This window comes from Microchirus variegatus, assembly GCF_963457635.1.
Source record: "Microchirus variegatus genome assembly, chromosome: 3".
NCBI classification, from domain to species: Eukaryota; Metazoa; Chordata; class Actinopteri; order Pleuronectiformes; family Soleidae; genus Microchirus; species Microchirus variegatus.
In genome coordinates, this window is record NC_139804.1 from 28,095,409 (window position 1) to 28,111,790 (window position 16,382).

Sequence of the window (16,382 nt, forward strand, 5' to 3'; positions counted from 1 at the left end):
TTTAGACTTCCTTTTAAAACTGTATCATTTGTTTTTAAAAATCTTAATGGCTTCACACTTTTGTACCTGACTTGGATGGATGGTTGGATAGATAGATAGATAGATAGATAGATAGATAGATAGATAGATAGATAGATAGATAGATAGATAGATAGATAGATAGATAGATAGATAGATTGTTTTAGCTTGTTTTAGCTTGTTTTACCTTCCACAATGTGATATTAGTCCGATACAGTCATTTATGAACTATGAAGATGTTATTCACACATTTGTACTAGTTGGCTGATTTACATTTTTACAGTCTATACATAGTAAAGCATGCAATATATATATATATATGCATATGTATATATACATATATATATATATATATATATATATATATATATATATATATGCATATGTATATATACATATATATATATATATATATATATATATATATATATATATATATATATATATATATATATATATATATGTATACATTTTTCTCTTTCCGGAACTCTTTGTTTTCTGCTGCAGGTTCGAGCCGCGCCTCCTCCACCGAAACAGCACCCGCGGAGGCAGCAAGAAAAGAACGACAAGACGGAGGAGGTGGAGATCACGCTGGTGTGACATGACTGACAGACTTTTTTCTACAGGCTGAGGAAACCGAAAACAGCTCTGAAGTAAAAAAAAAAAAAGAGCTTTAATACAAGTGATGTGAAGAAAAAAAAACTGAACTGAACCACGTCGACCCCCGCCCCCCCCACACACACCCCCCTCCAGCGTCCGCCGCCGTCGTCGTCGGAGGAGGAAAAATAGCAGATAACGTATTCAATTAAATAATTGTATTAGATTCCTAATCAAATGCAGCAGTCTTGCATCTCATCGCTCTCTCCCACATCCTTCCATTCTTGCCTTAAATCTTCACCTCAAACCAGAGCACAGTCAAAGCAGCAGCAAGAAAGGGGAGTATGTTTGGACGGGGCCAGGATGAGACTTGGGCAAGTTTACCTTTATCTTGTTTGAGATATCATCATACAGAGTTTTTTGTTGTTGAAATTAATTTTTTCTTCCTCTTGCTTACAAATAATCACTAAGCATGGGAAAGGTTTTTGGAGCCCAGAATCTGCCCAAAAAATACAGTGAATGGTGACCAGACAAATCAAAAATATAACTCGACAAATAACTAATTATGTTAGTTAAATAGCACATTTTAATTGTAATAATTTACACTTATTATTTAACTTCTTTTGCACCTATTTATTCATTTATAGTACATTATCTCCCTACAAATATACGTTTAGTTGGGCAAATTGCCCCGCAGACGTCTCCATTGTTCCACAAATGAATACGTGTATAATTAATTAATCATATAATTATGATTATTTATGATTTTCCCCAAAGGTCTCAGGCCAACATTGGATTTGTTTTAGCGATGCTATAGTGACATTATTCCTCTATCACGTCCAGAAAATACAGGAAACATGTATGCAGTTTTAAAACGAGACATTTTTCCCATAGTGTCACATATTTAGTGTGACCTACTCTTACGCTTTTAAGTATAACATAAAAGTATAACGTTAAAATCTTAATTAATAGTTATTTTGTTTGTCCTGCTATTTTCTATTATTACCCCAGGTCCATTCAAGAGCATGGCATACACATGTTGTATGAGTTTCAGTCACATCATTTCAATCCAAATGTCAGTGATGACAGAATTTGACAGACATAAACTCAACAATAATATAAACGCACGAAGAAAAACTTGTAGTTATTTTTATGTGACAAAACAGAGTAACCAGTAAGTATCCAAAAGTGTCTGTGTACTGGTCACACATATTGACCACCACTCTGCCATGCTCCATGACTCTCACGAGTTGAAATACTAAATCTGAGATTGTAGTCAATAGGAGTGGCCAAGTGACACTGGACTACTGGGTTTGAGCAAAACGAATCATTCCATAAACAAATGCATCAAGAATCTGAGAAAATGTCATGACATTCTATTTTTGTTCACCATTTCAAGATTGTGCGTTTATATTTTTGTATAGTAGTTGTAGAGTATAAAAATTACAAAGGAGAAAGTCTAAAACAGGGAGGTAGCCTAAATGATTAAATGTGTGCAAATGAACAAATTTGGATAAATTTGCAGTTTTATTTTTTTTTTAAATCTCATTGGTGGTAAAGAAGAAGTTTTTTTTTTTTTTGACTCTCAGTGTTTTATGGCTCCATAAATCATCATCATCACACTAAATCAAAGGAAATGAGTCCAAACTTGCCACGATTGAAGTGTTTTGGATGTTGAATTAAATGGACAGAGAAGTGTGTGTGTGTGTGTGTGTGTGGACACAGAACCCTCCTCTCCAGCCCCTCCCTCACCATTATAATAGTCCTTATCATCCTACAGTATGTATTCAATGTGTTATTAGTACAGTACATTACTGTTGTCATAGGAACGTTATGCACAGTGTTTGATAAAGACGTAACTCGGCCGAGCGGATGAGACCGTGTAGTTTTGAAGATTTGTTCTTATCTTCTATGCTGAGAGAGCATTGTAAATACAGTATAAACGAGAGGTGAGGAAAGGAAGGGGGGAAAAGGAGGCTGGATCCTCCCTGCTCCTCTTATTCCCACCTCTCCTCCCGCTCTCCCCGCTGATATCTCACGTCTAAGAACTCACACCGTGCGCACGATGCTACAGTACGTCTTCGCTCTCTCTCTCTGTGGTTGTGGATGACAGTGGTGCGTTCAAAGGCCACTGGAATTGTTGGTATTCACTTGTGGTGACAATGAAAATGAGTTTTATTTGTAACGATACATGCACTAAAAGTACCGTGGGGTCGGGAAGATTTTATTAACCACATCGTGAGCTGTATGACAGATCAGATCCCCACATTTACTTATTTACCCTAAAGCATACATACATACATACATATATATATATATATATTATATATATAGTTTTTCGCTGATGCATTATATTCACAGGTATTTTTTTCTGAAGTATTTCCATTTCATTTCATTTCATTTTTTCTTAATGTTTTTCCTGGTGTCTCACATTTCAGCTTTAATTTAACATGGAAGAAGGGAAAAAAAGGCGTATACATCATCCTAAGAGGACATTTATGTTGTGTTTTGTCTTTTTTATACCCCCCCCCCTCTCCCCCAATTAACCTTCAATCCTAATCCAAGTCCTTGCCAAAAGGGCAGCGTAGCACTTTTTTATTTATTGATACCTTCCCTGGAGAGTAGCAGCATTGTCACATATCAGCATTAAAATGTAGAAATGACGAATGACTGCAGTGACAGAATCATCACTCTTCTCATTCTCATGCTGTGTGGTGGGTATCTTTTAGCTCGCCACTCTTGTGAAGAGCTGGTGAGATTTATTGTGGACAGTATAATTTGTTTGTTTTCCTATAAGCAATGAACAACAACAACAACAAAAAAATGCATTTGTTTGGTCTTTGGAAAAGCCTAAGTGTTTGAAAGTGAGAGGAGAAAGCTGGGATTGTGATCAAATCTGTGTTTTATGCTCAGGATGTGCCCCATAATTTCACCATGTAGCAAACACACAGCGAAAATTAAGGAGCTCCTCAAAATTGGAAACAATTATGACTGTTAGGGTTTTTCCTGATAGTTTCAGGAAACATGATGGTATTATATCAATCTCACAGTTTCACAGTATTTTTCATTTCCTAGTAAATTAGCCACAAAACCACAACAGAGACTGGTATAAAGTGCTTAATATTAATGCGATGTATAGCGTTGGGACACATCTTGGAGCATTGAATGTAATGTGAAGAAAAAGTGATGGTGAAAACAGACTGAAAACCTCTTCTTTTCGACGCTTGTGTAGCATCCACACGTACCACAGTGAAGCATGCTGGGCTTAGTTCCCACCGCGTGCTCCATCGCGCTGTTGTAGGAACTGGCTTTGGGGTCGAGCTCGACCTCGACCTCGACGACAGCCTCTCCTCGATCTCTCTGAGATCTTATCTTATATCGGTGTTCAAACTTGTTTTGAAGTTTCTGGTTTATGTCCCACTGAACCTCTCCCCACCACTAATGCCCAAATCTGTTAGTTCGTCATCGACAAAGTTGATGACGCTTGAACAGAATTATTTCCCCCTTTGTGATTCTCACAGTGTTGGATTATTTGATACGAGCCTTTGCTTTGTTTTTTTTCTTTATTTTTTTTTTTAAAGTATTGTATAATTCTGCATTTTTCATCCTTGGATTTGCAGCAGCTGCATTTGCTGCTGTTATGAACCGTGTGGTGGAACAACTGGCCTTCTCTCTCTTTTGTTTTCTCTTCTCACAGACTGTTGCCGTGGCGACAATAACGACAAAAAGTATCTGCATATTACTTATTGGCTGTACAAAAACAAAAAGTTTGTATTTATTGTGTACAAATGTTAATTAATAAAAAAAAAAAATATGGAAAAATTATTTGTGTGTCTTTGTGTGACGGGTGCAATTTTTTGTGCAGCTTAATGTGTGTTGTGTAGATGTTCCAGTCAGAAGTGGGCGTGATCGTGGCAGCACACTATAAACACAAGGATTTCCTGAGTGTATCCGGAGGGAAGAGAGAAGCAAGAGTGCAGAAGAGAAGCGGAGAACTATGGAAGGTCTCCATTCTTTAATTTAGTCTTAATTCTGTGTTTAACATGTCTCCTCCAGGTTCCACCTGCCGCTCATCCTGCGTGAAACTCTACCTGTGCTCCAACCCACAGGGTAAGTGCTATACATGTTCATGTTTGTGTGTGTGTGTTTCTTAATTATTCTGTCGATACACACGTGTCCTTTTCTGTGTGCAGACAGCGTTTTTGAGCGCAAAGCTCTGAGGGAGAGTGTTTTCCCCAAACTTGGAGAGCACTGCAGAAAAACATGGGGCCTGGACCTCAGGGTGAGTATAACCTAATGCTTATCACGCTTTGTGAGGACCAACAAACATATAATCCTCAGGGAGTGAGGACTCTAGCTGGTCCTCACATACTGTTTACCCTTAAAAAGGATTTTTGAGGATTAAGACCTGTTTTTAGGGTTAGGGTTAGACATTGATTAGTTATAATAGTTTAATTAAATAATTTAAGGGCCTAGGGTAGGCATGTACAAAGTCTGGCCCATGATGATTATGTTCTGTTTAGTTTAAATAACGTTTTAGTTTAATTTAAACCTTGTTTAATTTATTTGATATAGTGTGTAAAATTCAATCGTACGTAGCAATAAACCTGTTTGTGATTCTGATTCTGATTTAACTCCAGATGTGAAAGTCAATTTTTTCCACTCCTGCGTGGCTTAGATTTGGTTACATTGCTATTTAAAAATTCTAATTATGACAAAGGAAATTAAATAATTATAAAACCGTGCATTTTTTATTTAACTTTTACTGTTAAAAACAAAGGTCTCAATGGACCATTGGAAAATCTGGCCCTCGTTAAAAAAAAGTTTGGACACCCCTGGGCTAGGGCATTATGCATTATGTCTGCGTGTCCTCACGACGAATGCTGCGCAAACATCTGTGTGTGTGTGTGTGTGTGTCCTATAATCTGTGACATTACTTCCCTGAGGCACATTCAATTCATCTGATCTTATTTGAATATAAAAGAGAACTGGATACACACACACACACACACACACACACACACACACACACACTGTACCGTCTCTGTTTAACAGCACATGTAATTACAGAGGAGGGAGAACATGATACCTTATTTAGCCACTACAAACTACAACTGCTATTACAACTCTTGTGTGTGCTTTTCATAAACTGAAATATCAGTCAGGATTATGTTGTGTATGTTTGTGTTTGTGTGCAGGTGATAGACCCATTTGAATCCAGTGATCCCTGTTGTTGGCCAGATGAATGCACCAGGCAGCAGCTGATTAAAGAATGCAGAGAGAGCTCAGCCGGACCTTATTTACTGGTAAATGAACACGAGGAATCGTGGAATTATGGAGTGAACAATAGAACAATAGAACGGTAAATGAAAATGAGTGCTCAACTGTCAAATTTGAGCTTTTTTAATATTGTAAGTGAACCTTAAAGTTTTGAAAGTTTTGGACAGATTGTCCCATAATAAGAAAGTCACAGGGTTTGATTGCCACAATAATCAAACAATCCCGTAACTCGGGACTTTGAGAAATTTCTTGTAGTTCTGTTTGCGTTAAAGCTTTCAAAAAGTGGAATTTTACAGTAGTTTTCCTGCCATTTTAACTTCAGTGTCGGAGCGCTGAGGCCACGCCTTTAGACAATTTGAACAAACTTTGACTACTTTTAATCATTAACTTGTCTGGAACATATGGACTGAGTTTGGCGCAGCTAGCCCAAAGTGCTAGGATGAGTTAGTAAATTAAACATTTGTTTGGAATCATGAGAGCAACAAGTGTACCAAGTTTGGTTAAAATCAGAACATCTGTGTGACTTGGATTCCAAAATGTTGTATTTAACGCAATTTTGGGCACTTTCTCTTGCGTCAAAAATACCCAAAAAAGTCCTCAAGAAACTTTGGAGTTAGCCCGACAGATTCATCAAATTTCGTCCTGATCCGACAACTTTTGTCTGACCATGACCCGACTTCTGTGGGTGCTAAAGAGCTCTAGGGCTACGAAATGGGCTATGGCCCTATGCAACCGCATTCGCATTTTTCATTTTCTCGATCTCCGTGCTAAGTGTTCAAGAGTTTTTTATGCACGTTAAGCCCCTCATGAATGAGCGTAACGTCGGAGAAAAATAATAACTTCAGCAGGAAGAGTAGGTTCCTCACACTTTGTGCCAGGAGTCGTTGCCCCCGGCACATTCGTGCTCAGGCCCTAATAATGATTCAGCACACATCATCTCCCAAAATCTGAAGTTGCTCCATAGCTTCATAACTCACTCAACAATCTTTAAAGTGCATGCTGCTGTTCCCTCTGTGTCCACATGGTGGTGGTGTGTAGGCTCTGGTAGGACACCAGTATGGAGCAGTCAGTGTACCCGTCCAGGTGGACGTGCCCCAGTATGAGCTGCTGCTACAGCAGAGTCAGCAGGCAGGCGTCAGCACTCAGGTGCTGGAGAGATTTTACCAGAGGGACGAGAACACCATCCCTCCCTCGTACTGCCTGAGGCCTCCACACACACACAGCTGCTCTCCTCAGGTAATCACTGTGAGGATTCACTCACTGTTTACCTTTAATCCTACTTTATAGAAGTAAAGGACTGATCAAATAAAACACTTCCTCAAAAATAATTATGTTCCTTTGTCACCAAAAGCACAATTACTGACAATGTGATCATATCTTAGGTATAGATCAGGAGAAATAGTATTTATTTATTTCACCACACAGCTACAGTATTAGACCATGCTACTGTAACTGTTTTGCAAAGGTGGAAAGACGACTGAAGTATTCTACTCAAGTAAAAGTAACACTATTTTAATGACATTTTACTTAAGTACAAGTAAAAGTACTGGTCTAAAAATGTACTCCAGTTAAAGTAAAAAAATTTAATATTTAAAATGTATTCAGAGTAAAAGTTACTTAGTTGCTTTTTTAGCAAGGTTATGGTTCTTTCTTGTGTCGCGCAAAAAGGACAAAGGGACACAAATCTCACATGAATTGTTTTTAATTAAAGGCAAACCTTTACAAATTAAATAAAATATGTAAACACATAATGAATCAGTTTAAATGGGTCAAAGGTCACAAATGCTTTAACCTCTTCATTCACCTGTCCTCATTATTCACATGTCCTCATTCACCTGTCCTCTTCATTCACCTTTCCTCATTATTCACCTGTCCTTATCATTCACTTGCCCTCATCATTCACCTGTCCTCCTCATTCACCTGTCATCATCATTCACCATTCCTTATCATTCACTTGTCCTCATCATTCACTTGTCCTCCTCGTTCATATGTCCTTAATCATTCACTTCTCCTCATCATTCACCTGTCCTCCTTATTCACCTGTCCTCATCATTCACTTGTCCCCCTCGTTCACATGTCCTCATCATTCACTTGTCCTCATCATTCACCTTTCCTCATTATTCACCTGTCCTCCTCATTCACCTGTCATCATCATTCATCTGTCCTTATCATTCACTTGTCCTCCTCATTCATCCGTCCTTAATTATTCACCTGTCCTCCTCATTCAACTGTCCTCATCATTCACCTGTCCTCATCATTCACCTTTCCTCATTATTCACCTGTTCTCCTCATTCACCTGTCATCATCAGTCACTTGTCCTCCTCATTCACTTGTCCTCCTCATTCATCTGTCCTTAATCATTCACCTGTCCTTATCATTCACTTGTCCTCCTCATTCACCTGTCCTGTATGTATATATATTATATTTTTTATACCAACAGATGTGATTTAAAATGTTCAAGAAGTACAAGTACACAAAAAACCTGCTCGATTACAGTAACGTGAGAAACTGTAATTCTTTACTTTCCACCTCTGCTGTTTTGTTAAACAGTCAGAGCTCAGTGAGGAAGAGCAGAAGGAGATGAAGGCTGCAGAAGAAGAGCTGAAGAAGGTGTTTCAGACCGGTGTGAGTCTGTGTGTCCACAGCGGTCTCATGTCTCCAGACAAGGCCGTCACGTATTACAGATCAGGTGAGACACACATTTTAGGTCTGTCTGTGTGTGTGTGGCTGGATGTTAATGTATCATTTAATTTCTCATTCTCTGTCTAGTCCTCGACACAGATCTGCGATTTGCATTAGACACTCGTCCTGATGATGACACTATCAGACGCTGCCTGGTCTACATCCACAAGGTCGTCACTGGCGAAGCCGAGAGAGAGAAAGAGCAGGTGGATTTACTGCAGCAGCCACAGTCGGAGATAAAATGTCATCTATCACTTTCTCTTTAGCATTAATTTACCCCTCATTCAATACCTTTTTTTTTTAAATCACATAATGTCACCAACATGTTTGATATAGCTGAACATGTGATAACCAAGGCCTGTCACAATCATAACTTTGCATATTAATGTTTATTGTTATCGACTAAAATAGTACAGCTACATATAATTAAGTATGTTGAATAAAATAACAGTTAATAGTGCTAAAATATTTGTATATATATATATGTTTACATTACTGCACATAAACCTTTTCAGGCCGCCACCTCTGACCTGGGATCAGCACCCACTGATGGACAGCTCCTCTCAGAGCTTCGCGACAAGTTCCTCCCAGACCTCGTGGCTTCCTGTCAGCATCTGGTCTACACCACCACCACACAGTGTGACAGTCGCTACGGTTACACCACAGCCAGGAGGCGGAGCTATGCTAATTCCCTGTGTCAGCAGGTGCACTCTGATATCATGGGCTTGATTGACAGCGTGAACAGGTTGGACGCCATCGACCGGAAGCAGCCTGTCGATGCTCTGAGCCGAGAGCAGTCTGAGCAGGAGGAGCTGTGTGACTCTCTGTCTCAGCTGTACGACGTCATTCGACCAGAGGAGGAAGAGGTGAGGGAGAGCTGTTTTTCTGGACTGTTTCTGAAGCTAAAAGTCAGCAATGACAACAATGACTGATGTTTGTTTTCATTGGCTCTAGATCAGAGCTTATGTGACGCAGCGTGACCGACAGTGCCCACTGTTGGTTTTAGGAGGGCCCTGCACAGGAAAGACGGTGCTGCTGGCACACAGTGCTCAACAGGTGAAATGTTTAACTCGTGTCTATGAAACTGAAGTGAACAATTTGTTTAATTAAATGAGATAACAATAACAATAACATACATGCTACAAATACAGCTACAGAGATTAGTGTGGTGAACACTGACAGAATCACCTGTTTTTCCCGTCCATGAGAATAATAGCAGCAGTCAACTGAAAAGGTGGACTTTCTTCAGCATTAATAATTTGAACAAGTCACTTATTCTTAGCTTGAAATGCTCACACAGACAGAATTAAAATAAGTTTTAAATGTCAATACATTAGTCCAACAGATCACTGCTTCATATGGTTTGATTGACTAGGTCAAGGCAAGCTTATTTGTTTAGCCCCATTCTTACACAAGGCAATTCATAGTTCTTTACAGGCAAGGAAATACATTTGTTTATCTGTAAAAAAAAAAAAAAAAAAAGCTCCAAAATCATTGCATGACTTGTTGGACAGCAGGTCAGGAGGGACAGATACTGTAGATACTGTCAGTCTGTCGACAACAGTGAATAATGTGCGGGCATTGTTCAGCAGTCAGACATAGAAAAATCTAATGTGCTGAGAAAAATCTAATCAGCTTGGGGAGGATGAGTCTGACGCATTTGTGTGGGAGGGGTGGTTAAGATATTATCTTAACTTTACTGAAGGCCGAGAGTGTTGCAGGGACATTAGGGGAGAGAAAGTTGCAGTAGGCCGGGGAGTAAATTGTGTCCCAGGGATGAACAGCTTGTTCATTTGGTCAGTGAACTCCAAGAGGGGTGGACGAGGGGCGACAACATGATCACAGCGGATGGTGAACTGGGTGGGGTTTGGGGGGTGTAGAAAGTGGATCCTCACAGGCACCTTTTTGTGTTGAGGATAGAGTATCCTCTTCCTGCTCGCCCTGACCTCTCATGATTGTAGCTCACTTCAGGTGGGAGCTGTGCTTGGCCTCCTCCATGATGACGTTTGTGTGTTTTGGCTCACCTTGCCTCTCGTCCTTGGTGGAGGGAGCAGATTAGTGACGCAGGCAGGAAAATGTGCAGTTTGGCTCCTGATCTGTTTGGGAAGAGTCCATCTTGCTTAAAAAGATGTCCGCGGTCCCAAAAGAAATTAAAGTTGTTCAATAAATTTGCACTGAATTGACATCACATACTTTGGAAAGCCATGTGTTTAGGGGGCCATCAGTCTGCTGAACCTCCTCTAACAGGTGGAAGGGGGTCACTGATCAGGACCTCAACACACCATCTATTCAGACTAAGAATGGAACATCTGAATAGATCACAACAATCATTGGTTTTTAACCCTAAACTAGCCACAATCTTAGGATGTAAGCAGGATAAACACATGTTAAAAAAAACAGCTGTAAAGAAAACATCCAGTAACAGTGACGTGACTTATGTTCTACATGCAAATGAGTGTCCTGTCTCTCTGTCTCTCTGCACAGATAAAGTCATGGCTACCGGACAGCGATCCTGTGGTGATCACTTATTTTTGCAACCTGGAACCTTTGCGGTCCCCGTGTCACCTGTTGTCCAGCCTGTGTTATCAAATAGCAAACAGATACCACAGTGACTCTCCCCTCAAAAATGGTCTCAGCTTCAACACCTTCACTGACCCCCAAGACTACAACTCAAATGATTGCACAACCGAATCTATTCTGGATTCTCACCATGAACCCACCACCACTGACTACGTTTTTGATGCCAACCTAAATCTGTGTACAATGCAATGCCCACACTGTTATACTGGCCTCCTAAAACCTGACATTACTCTGTCTGAGCTTAAAGAACACTTCTCCTTCCTCATGTCCCGTCTGCCTTCTTCCAAACAGCCTTTGATTCTAAACCTCGATGGCCTGGATCAAATTGAAAGCGACCTTGTTTGTTCTCAAATCATTGAGAGCCTCCCGTCCCCCCTCCCACCTGGAATCAGACTAATCCTCACTGTCTCTTCCAGTCGAACACAGGTCCTAGAGGCCGTCAAACAACAATACACACAATCCAGTCCAGAAAACACTGTATCAGAGGGCAGCGAGTGGGAGATGGGATGTGTCTGTGTACAGTTGGGACCGGCGGACAGAAAGGAGTGTGTGAACCTGTTGGCGTCACTGCTGAGGAGTTCAGGAAGGAGGGTCACATCAGGACAACAGGCGCTGGTGAACCAGGCAGTGACTTCCTGTTGCCTGACACTGTATGCTCGCCTACTGCATGTACACACCTCGCTTTGGCACTCTGGTATGAATGATACGGTGGTAACACTTTAGATTAGGGAACACATATTCAACATTAACTAGGTGTTGACTAAAATATATAAGTAGCAGAATAGCCCTTTATTAGTAATGAAGTTATACATGTTAGCATGTATTAACACTTCATTCTACATAATCTTATTCTACTTCTATTATGACATGAATTAAGATTTTTCCTTAAAAGGTGTTAAAGGTCTCATATTTTACCCTATTTCTCCACGTTACCCTAGTTCCCTGGTGTCCTAATGAACATGGCTGTGACATGCTTTGGTCAAAATATCATAAGGATGAAGCACCACAGCAGTTCAATCACCCTGACAAAACAGCCCTGTTCAGGACGCTCGGTTTAGTAGTAGCTCTTTAAAAAAAAAAAAAAAAAAAAAAGTAAAACGAAACTTAAGGGACAGGAAATGACATCAGCCACAGAGGCTACTGGGAGCTAACAGCAGTTAGCATTAGGAAAATGCCGTCATATATAACATGTATCCACTGGACAGATAAATCCTCTGAGGCTGGAAGTTTGTGTAGAACTCTGTGCTGCACTGTGGAGCCAAGAATAGAACTTTTCACGGACTTCCGGTTTTCGGATAATGTTGCCCTCGCCAGCACTCTTGCGTGTTTTACGGACAAAGCGGAGCTCTGCGAGACAACAATTGCAGGACCACAAATACATGAGTGAGTCATTTTTTTTCACACTTTGCCGACTGATAGGACCTCCAGAGTCCCATATATAAGGATTTAAACGATTAAAAAGTTGATTTAGCATAATATGGGACCTTTAATACGTGCTTAATATTTACTTATAAAGGGCTAGTATGCTACTTAATGGTGAATAGGTGTTCCCTAATCTAAAGTGTTACCGGGTTCTCTGAACCAATGTATATTTTTTTAGAGCATAAAAACCCTGAATATCTCCAGTTATGTTTTGAGTTAATTTTGGAATAGCCAAAAAACCTACTGAGCATGTATTTTCCTCTTGGTGATAACCTGATATATAACATTTTTTTTGGAGGTTTTTAAATGCCCTAGAAAAAGTAAACCAATGTATTTCATTGTCTTCCATCATCAGATTCAGATGTGACCGAGTCAACTCTCCCCAGTGGAATCCACGCGTCAATTTCTGCACTCCTCGATCACCTCGAGCAGAAACATGGCTCCTCTCTCGTGGCTCGTGCCGTCTCCTCCCTCACCCTCTCCAGGACTGGGCTCACTGAGGTGGAGCTCGCTGACTTCCTGTCCACCAACGATGAGCTGCTGTCTGTGGGCGTTCAGCGCGGAGAGAGTCGCTCCTTCAGGACGAGGGTCCTACAAATAGACGTGGAGAGACTCCTGTTGGATTTGCGGCGTTTTCTCATCCGGAGGACTTTTGTGAGGTCTCGTGTGTCGTTGTGGGCGAGCAGGCATTTCAAGCTGGTGGTGGCTAAGAGGTATTTAGGCGCTCGAGAGGCGAGGAGGGAGATTCACTCAGAGTTGGCAGATTATTTTAGTGGCCGATGGGCTCGTGGAAATGCTAAACCACTTCTTCCTGAGCAGAAATTAGGACCAAACTCTGTCAAAAAGAAAGTATACAAAGACACGCAGCCTTTTATCTTCACTTGTTCTTCTACACATCTGAGAAAAGTCATAGAATTGCAATATCACTTGCAACAGAGTGGCAGATGGGAGGAGTTGGAGCAGGGATTATTAATGTCGCTGGGGTTTCACCAGGCTATGGTCCAAGGAGGTCATCTTGAAGATCTGGTTCACATGTTGCAGAGCGACAAGTCACAGTTTCAGTTTTTAAGAGAAAGACAACTGCTTGCAGGAACATTGAAGTCTTCAGCTTACTTTCTGCAGCACGCACCTCTGCAGCTGCCTGCGGTGATGGAAACAAGCCTCCTCCCTTATCTGGAGGACTTTCCTGCGCTCAAAGGTTATGTCTGGGAGATCAGAGAGGAGAGGAGAAAAAGAGGACATGGATTAGACTTAGTGTTCTGTCCTGCTCCTTCTTCTGTTCCGCCGATTCAGCGTTTAAAGTGTGACTTTACTGTAGCAGAAGCAGCAGGGACGGCGTGCGGGATTGTTGCAGCGATCGCAGACGACGGTTCCGCTTGGATCTGGAGAGGCTCTGGATGCGATGTCGCGAAAATGTCACTGAACTGCGAGCAGAAGGGTCTGAAGTTTGCTGGGGTGAAGAGCAGTGGCCGGTTCCTGTTGCTTTACACACAATGCAACAAGGTTTTCTTGTGGGATGTGACGGGTCCAGAAAACCTCCAAGAGGTTAAAGACACTTTGGAACCAAGTTCACGCCAGGAAGCTCCAAACAACAAAATCACTGGGTTTGTTGAATGTCAGAGAAAGATATTTATGTGGTGGAAGGATGAGCGTTGTGTGAGTGTGTTTGATGTCTCCAGTAAGACAACTACTCATTTCCAGTGTCAGACCTCTGTGACCTGCTTGGTTTGCTCATCTAATGGCTTTTACATGTACTGTGGGCAGGAGGACGGCACAGTCTCCATATTTGACACAGACTCCTGTCGTCTGCTCAGCAGCAGCGCGAACCCGAACCACAGCGCGGTGACATGGATCGTTGTCTCTGAAGACAAGAGCGTGGAAGAGGTGGCATGTTTTGACAGGACTGGGAATGTAACTTTATGGGATGTGGCGACCAAAACGCAGCCACCGAGACTTGCGAAAGAAAGATTTACTGAAGGTGAATCGAGACACGTCCTAAACCACGATTACTCTGAAGGAATTAAGATGTGTTTGGTTTGTCAGTCTCACCAGGTGTCACTGTGGGATACATGTGACTGGGAGCTATGGGACCAGTTCTTGGCTCCACAAGGAAGGGCCTTTACTCGAGCTGTGCTCTCTCACGGCGGCCATCTTTTCCTCGCCGTGTTAGACACGTGTTCACTTGTCTTGGCGTGGAAGGTTAGCACAGGGGAGTGCGTCCTGTCCTTAGAAGCAAGGCAGCAGCCGCACGCGCTCTTCAGAACCGCCTCGGATCTCATTTGCGTCGCTCGCGGCGGCTGCCTGACGGCGTGGGACTCTGAGATGATAGACGTCGCAGGTACGGCCCCGAAAACAGGGTGCGGAGTGAAGGAAGTGGTGGTCGAGGAAAGTGCAGAGCGCTTCTACACCACAGATGGGTCGGAGACGGTGTGGAGATGGAGTTTAACAGCAGGATTTCCACATGCTAACTTCAAACATGATGCCCCCGTGGAGAAACTGTGCCTTTCTCCAGACAACATCCACCTTGTGACTCTCTCGGGAGGGGAAATTTACATCTGGCAGACAGAAACGGGTCAGAACATGCTGCGGATTAGCGGCAGCAGAGCTACAGATATCCTCATCACGCCTAATAATAACTTTGGGGTGAGCATTTCCGAGCAAGGGTTGTCTCACGTGTGGAAGCTGGTACAGGGGAGCATTGTGTGCAGCATACACCTGCACCTCTCCAACGCCAAGGTGTCTCCTGAGAGTACCTTCCTCATCGGCTGTCACCAGGGTGACCTGTTAGCTGCCAGTCTCTGGTCAGGTTCCATCTGCAAACGTTTCTCCTGCGCCCAGAGTTCGGAGCACGTCGTCGCTTTCCACACGCTCTCGGAGCAGCCAGACTTCGTCGTCGTGATGACCGCTTCTGGTGCTGTGTACACCTGGAAGGTAGTGGAGGAGACTCTGTGCAAGCACTTCCAGCTGCCCTGTACGATTCAGTGTCAGCCACAAAGCTTCCAAGTGTCCTCTGACGGGAGCTACACGCTACTGTCCACTGACAACAACACTGTCAACCTGCTGGACTTGTCTCAAGTCAGACTGCGCTCCTTCAAAGCGAATGGTCCCGTTGTTAAAGCCTGCATGGACCGATTTGGGCGTTTGACTGCTTACGTTTGCCGGGAGAAGATCTGTGAGCGCGACCTGCACACGAGGCCCGTGCTCACAGTCATACGACTCGCGGATGGGGAGAGAGTCGGGACTTTGTGGTTGTCTAAAAACCCATTGTGTTTGGTTGTGTGTAAGCAGCAGTGTGTGTATGTGGGATTTGAGGACGGGTCTGTAGGTGTGTATTCTGTTTCAGATGTCATGAGCAACAGGGAAGAGTCGGTCAGGTGCAGAGAAAAGACGACAGGTGACTTAAAACAATGTCCCTGTGATAGAGTATCCTTCACCTGGTTACCCTTAGCAACCCCAAATGTTAAATGGCTATAAGATTATTATAATATAGAGATAAGATATATGTATTCTGGCTTATAACCTTTATTCATTTCTGTCTGTTAACCTTTTACTATGTGATTTTGGCTGCTATTTTAGTCGGCTAATAATACAATGAAATTATCAAATGTTTACCGCAAGTGCCATTTATTTTAGTTTCAGTTTCTGTTCATGATGGGCATGATACAGCACTTTATTAAAATGATATAGACTGTGTTTCATTTCTGTGAAAGCAAAACCATTTATGAACTTGTAGATAACTCTATCTCTCTTTTGTTTAATACCAAACTGAATGCAATATTATGTTTCGATTACTGTATCACAAA

At 41.9% G+C, this 16,382-nt stretch overlaps 2 protein-coding genes across 2 annotated transcripts in view; both read left to right on the top strand.

Moving 5' to 3' along the window:
- The window catches only part of fchsd2 (FCH and double SH3 domains 2), a gene marked incomplete at its 3' end in the record, with an annotated part of 52,710 nt that extends 52,092 nt beyond the window's left edge, over nucleotides 1-618 (top strand). Inside the window, exon 20 of the mRNA XM_083886936.1 lies at nucleotides 526-618. Within this exon, the coding sequence (XP_083743062.1) occupies nucleotides 526-618 (93 nt within the window). The remainder of the gene's footprint in view (nucleotides 1-525) is intronic.
- Nucleotides 619-4,638: 4,020 nt separating this feature from the next.
- Nucleotides 4,639-16,053, top strand: LOC310925069 (NACHT and WD repeat domain-containing protein 2; the record flags this gene model as incomplete). The annotated part of the gene is made up of 10 exons (XM_083886937.1): nucleotides 4,639-4,725; nucleotides 4,809-4,897; nucleotides 5,814-5,921; nucleotides 6,934-7,131; nucleotides 8,446-8,584; nucleotides 8,665-8,783; nucleotides 9,093-9,443; nucleotides 9,532-9,633; nucleotides 11,062-11,851; nucleotides 12,935-16,053. Exons 1-10 carry the CDS (start codon nucleotides 4,659-4,661, stop codon nucleotides 16,051-16,053), a joined length of 5,082 nt encoding a protein of 1,693 aa, XP_083743063.1. The 5' UTR covers nucleotides 4,639-4,658.
- Between the last annotated feature and the right edge of the window lie 329 nt (nucleotides 16,054-16,382).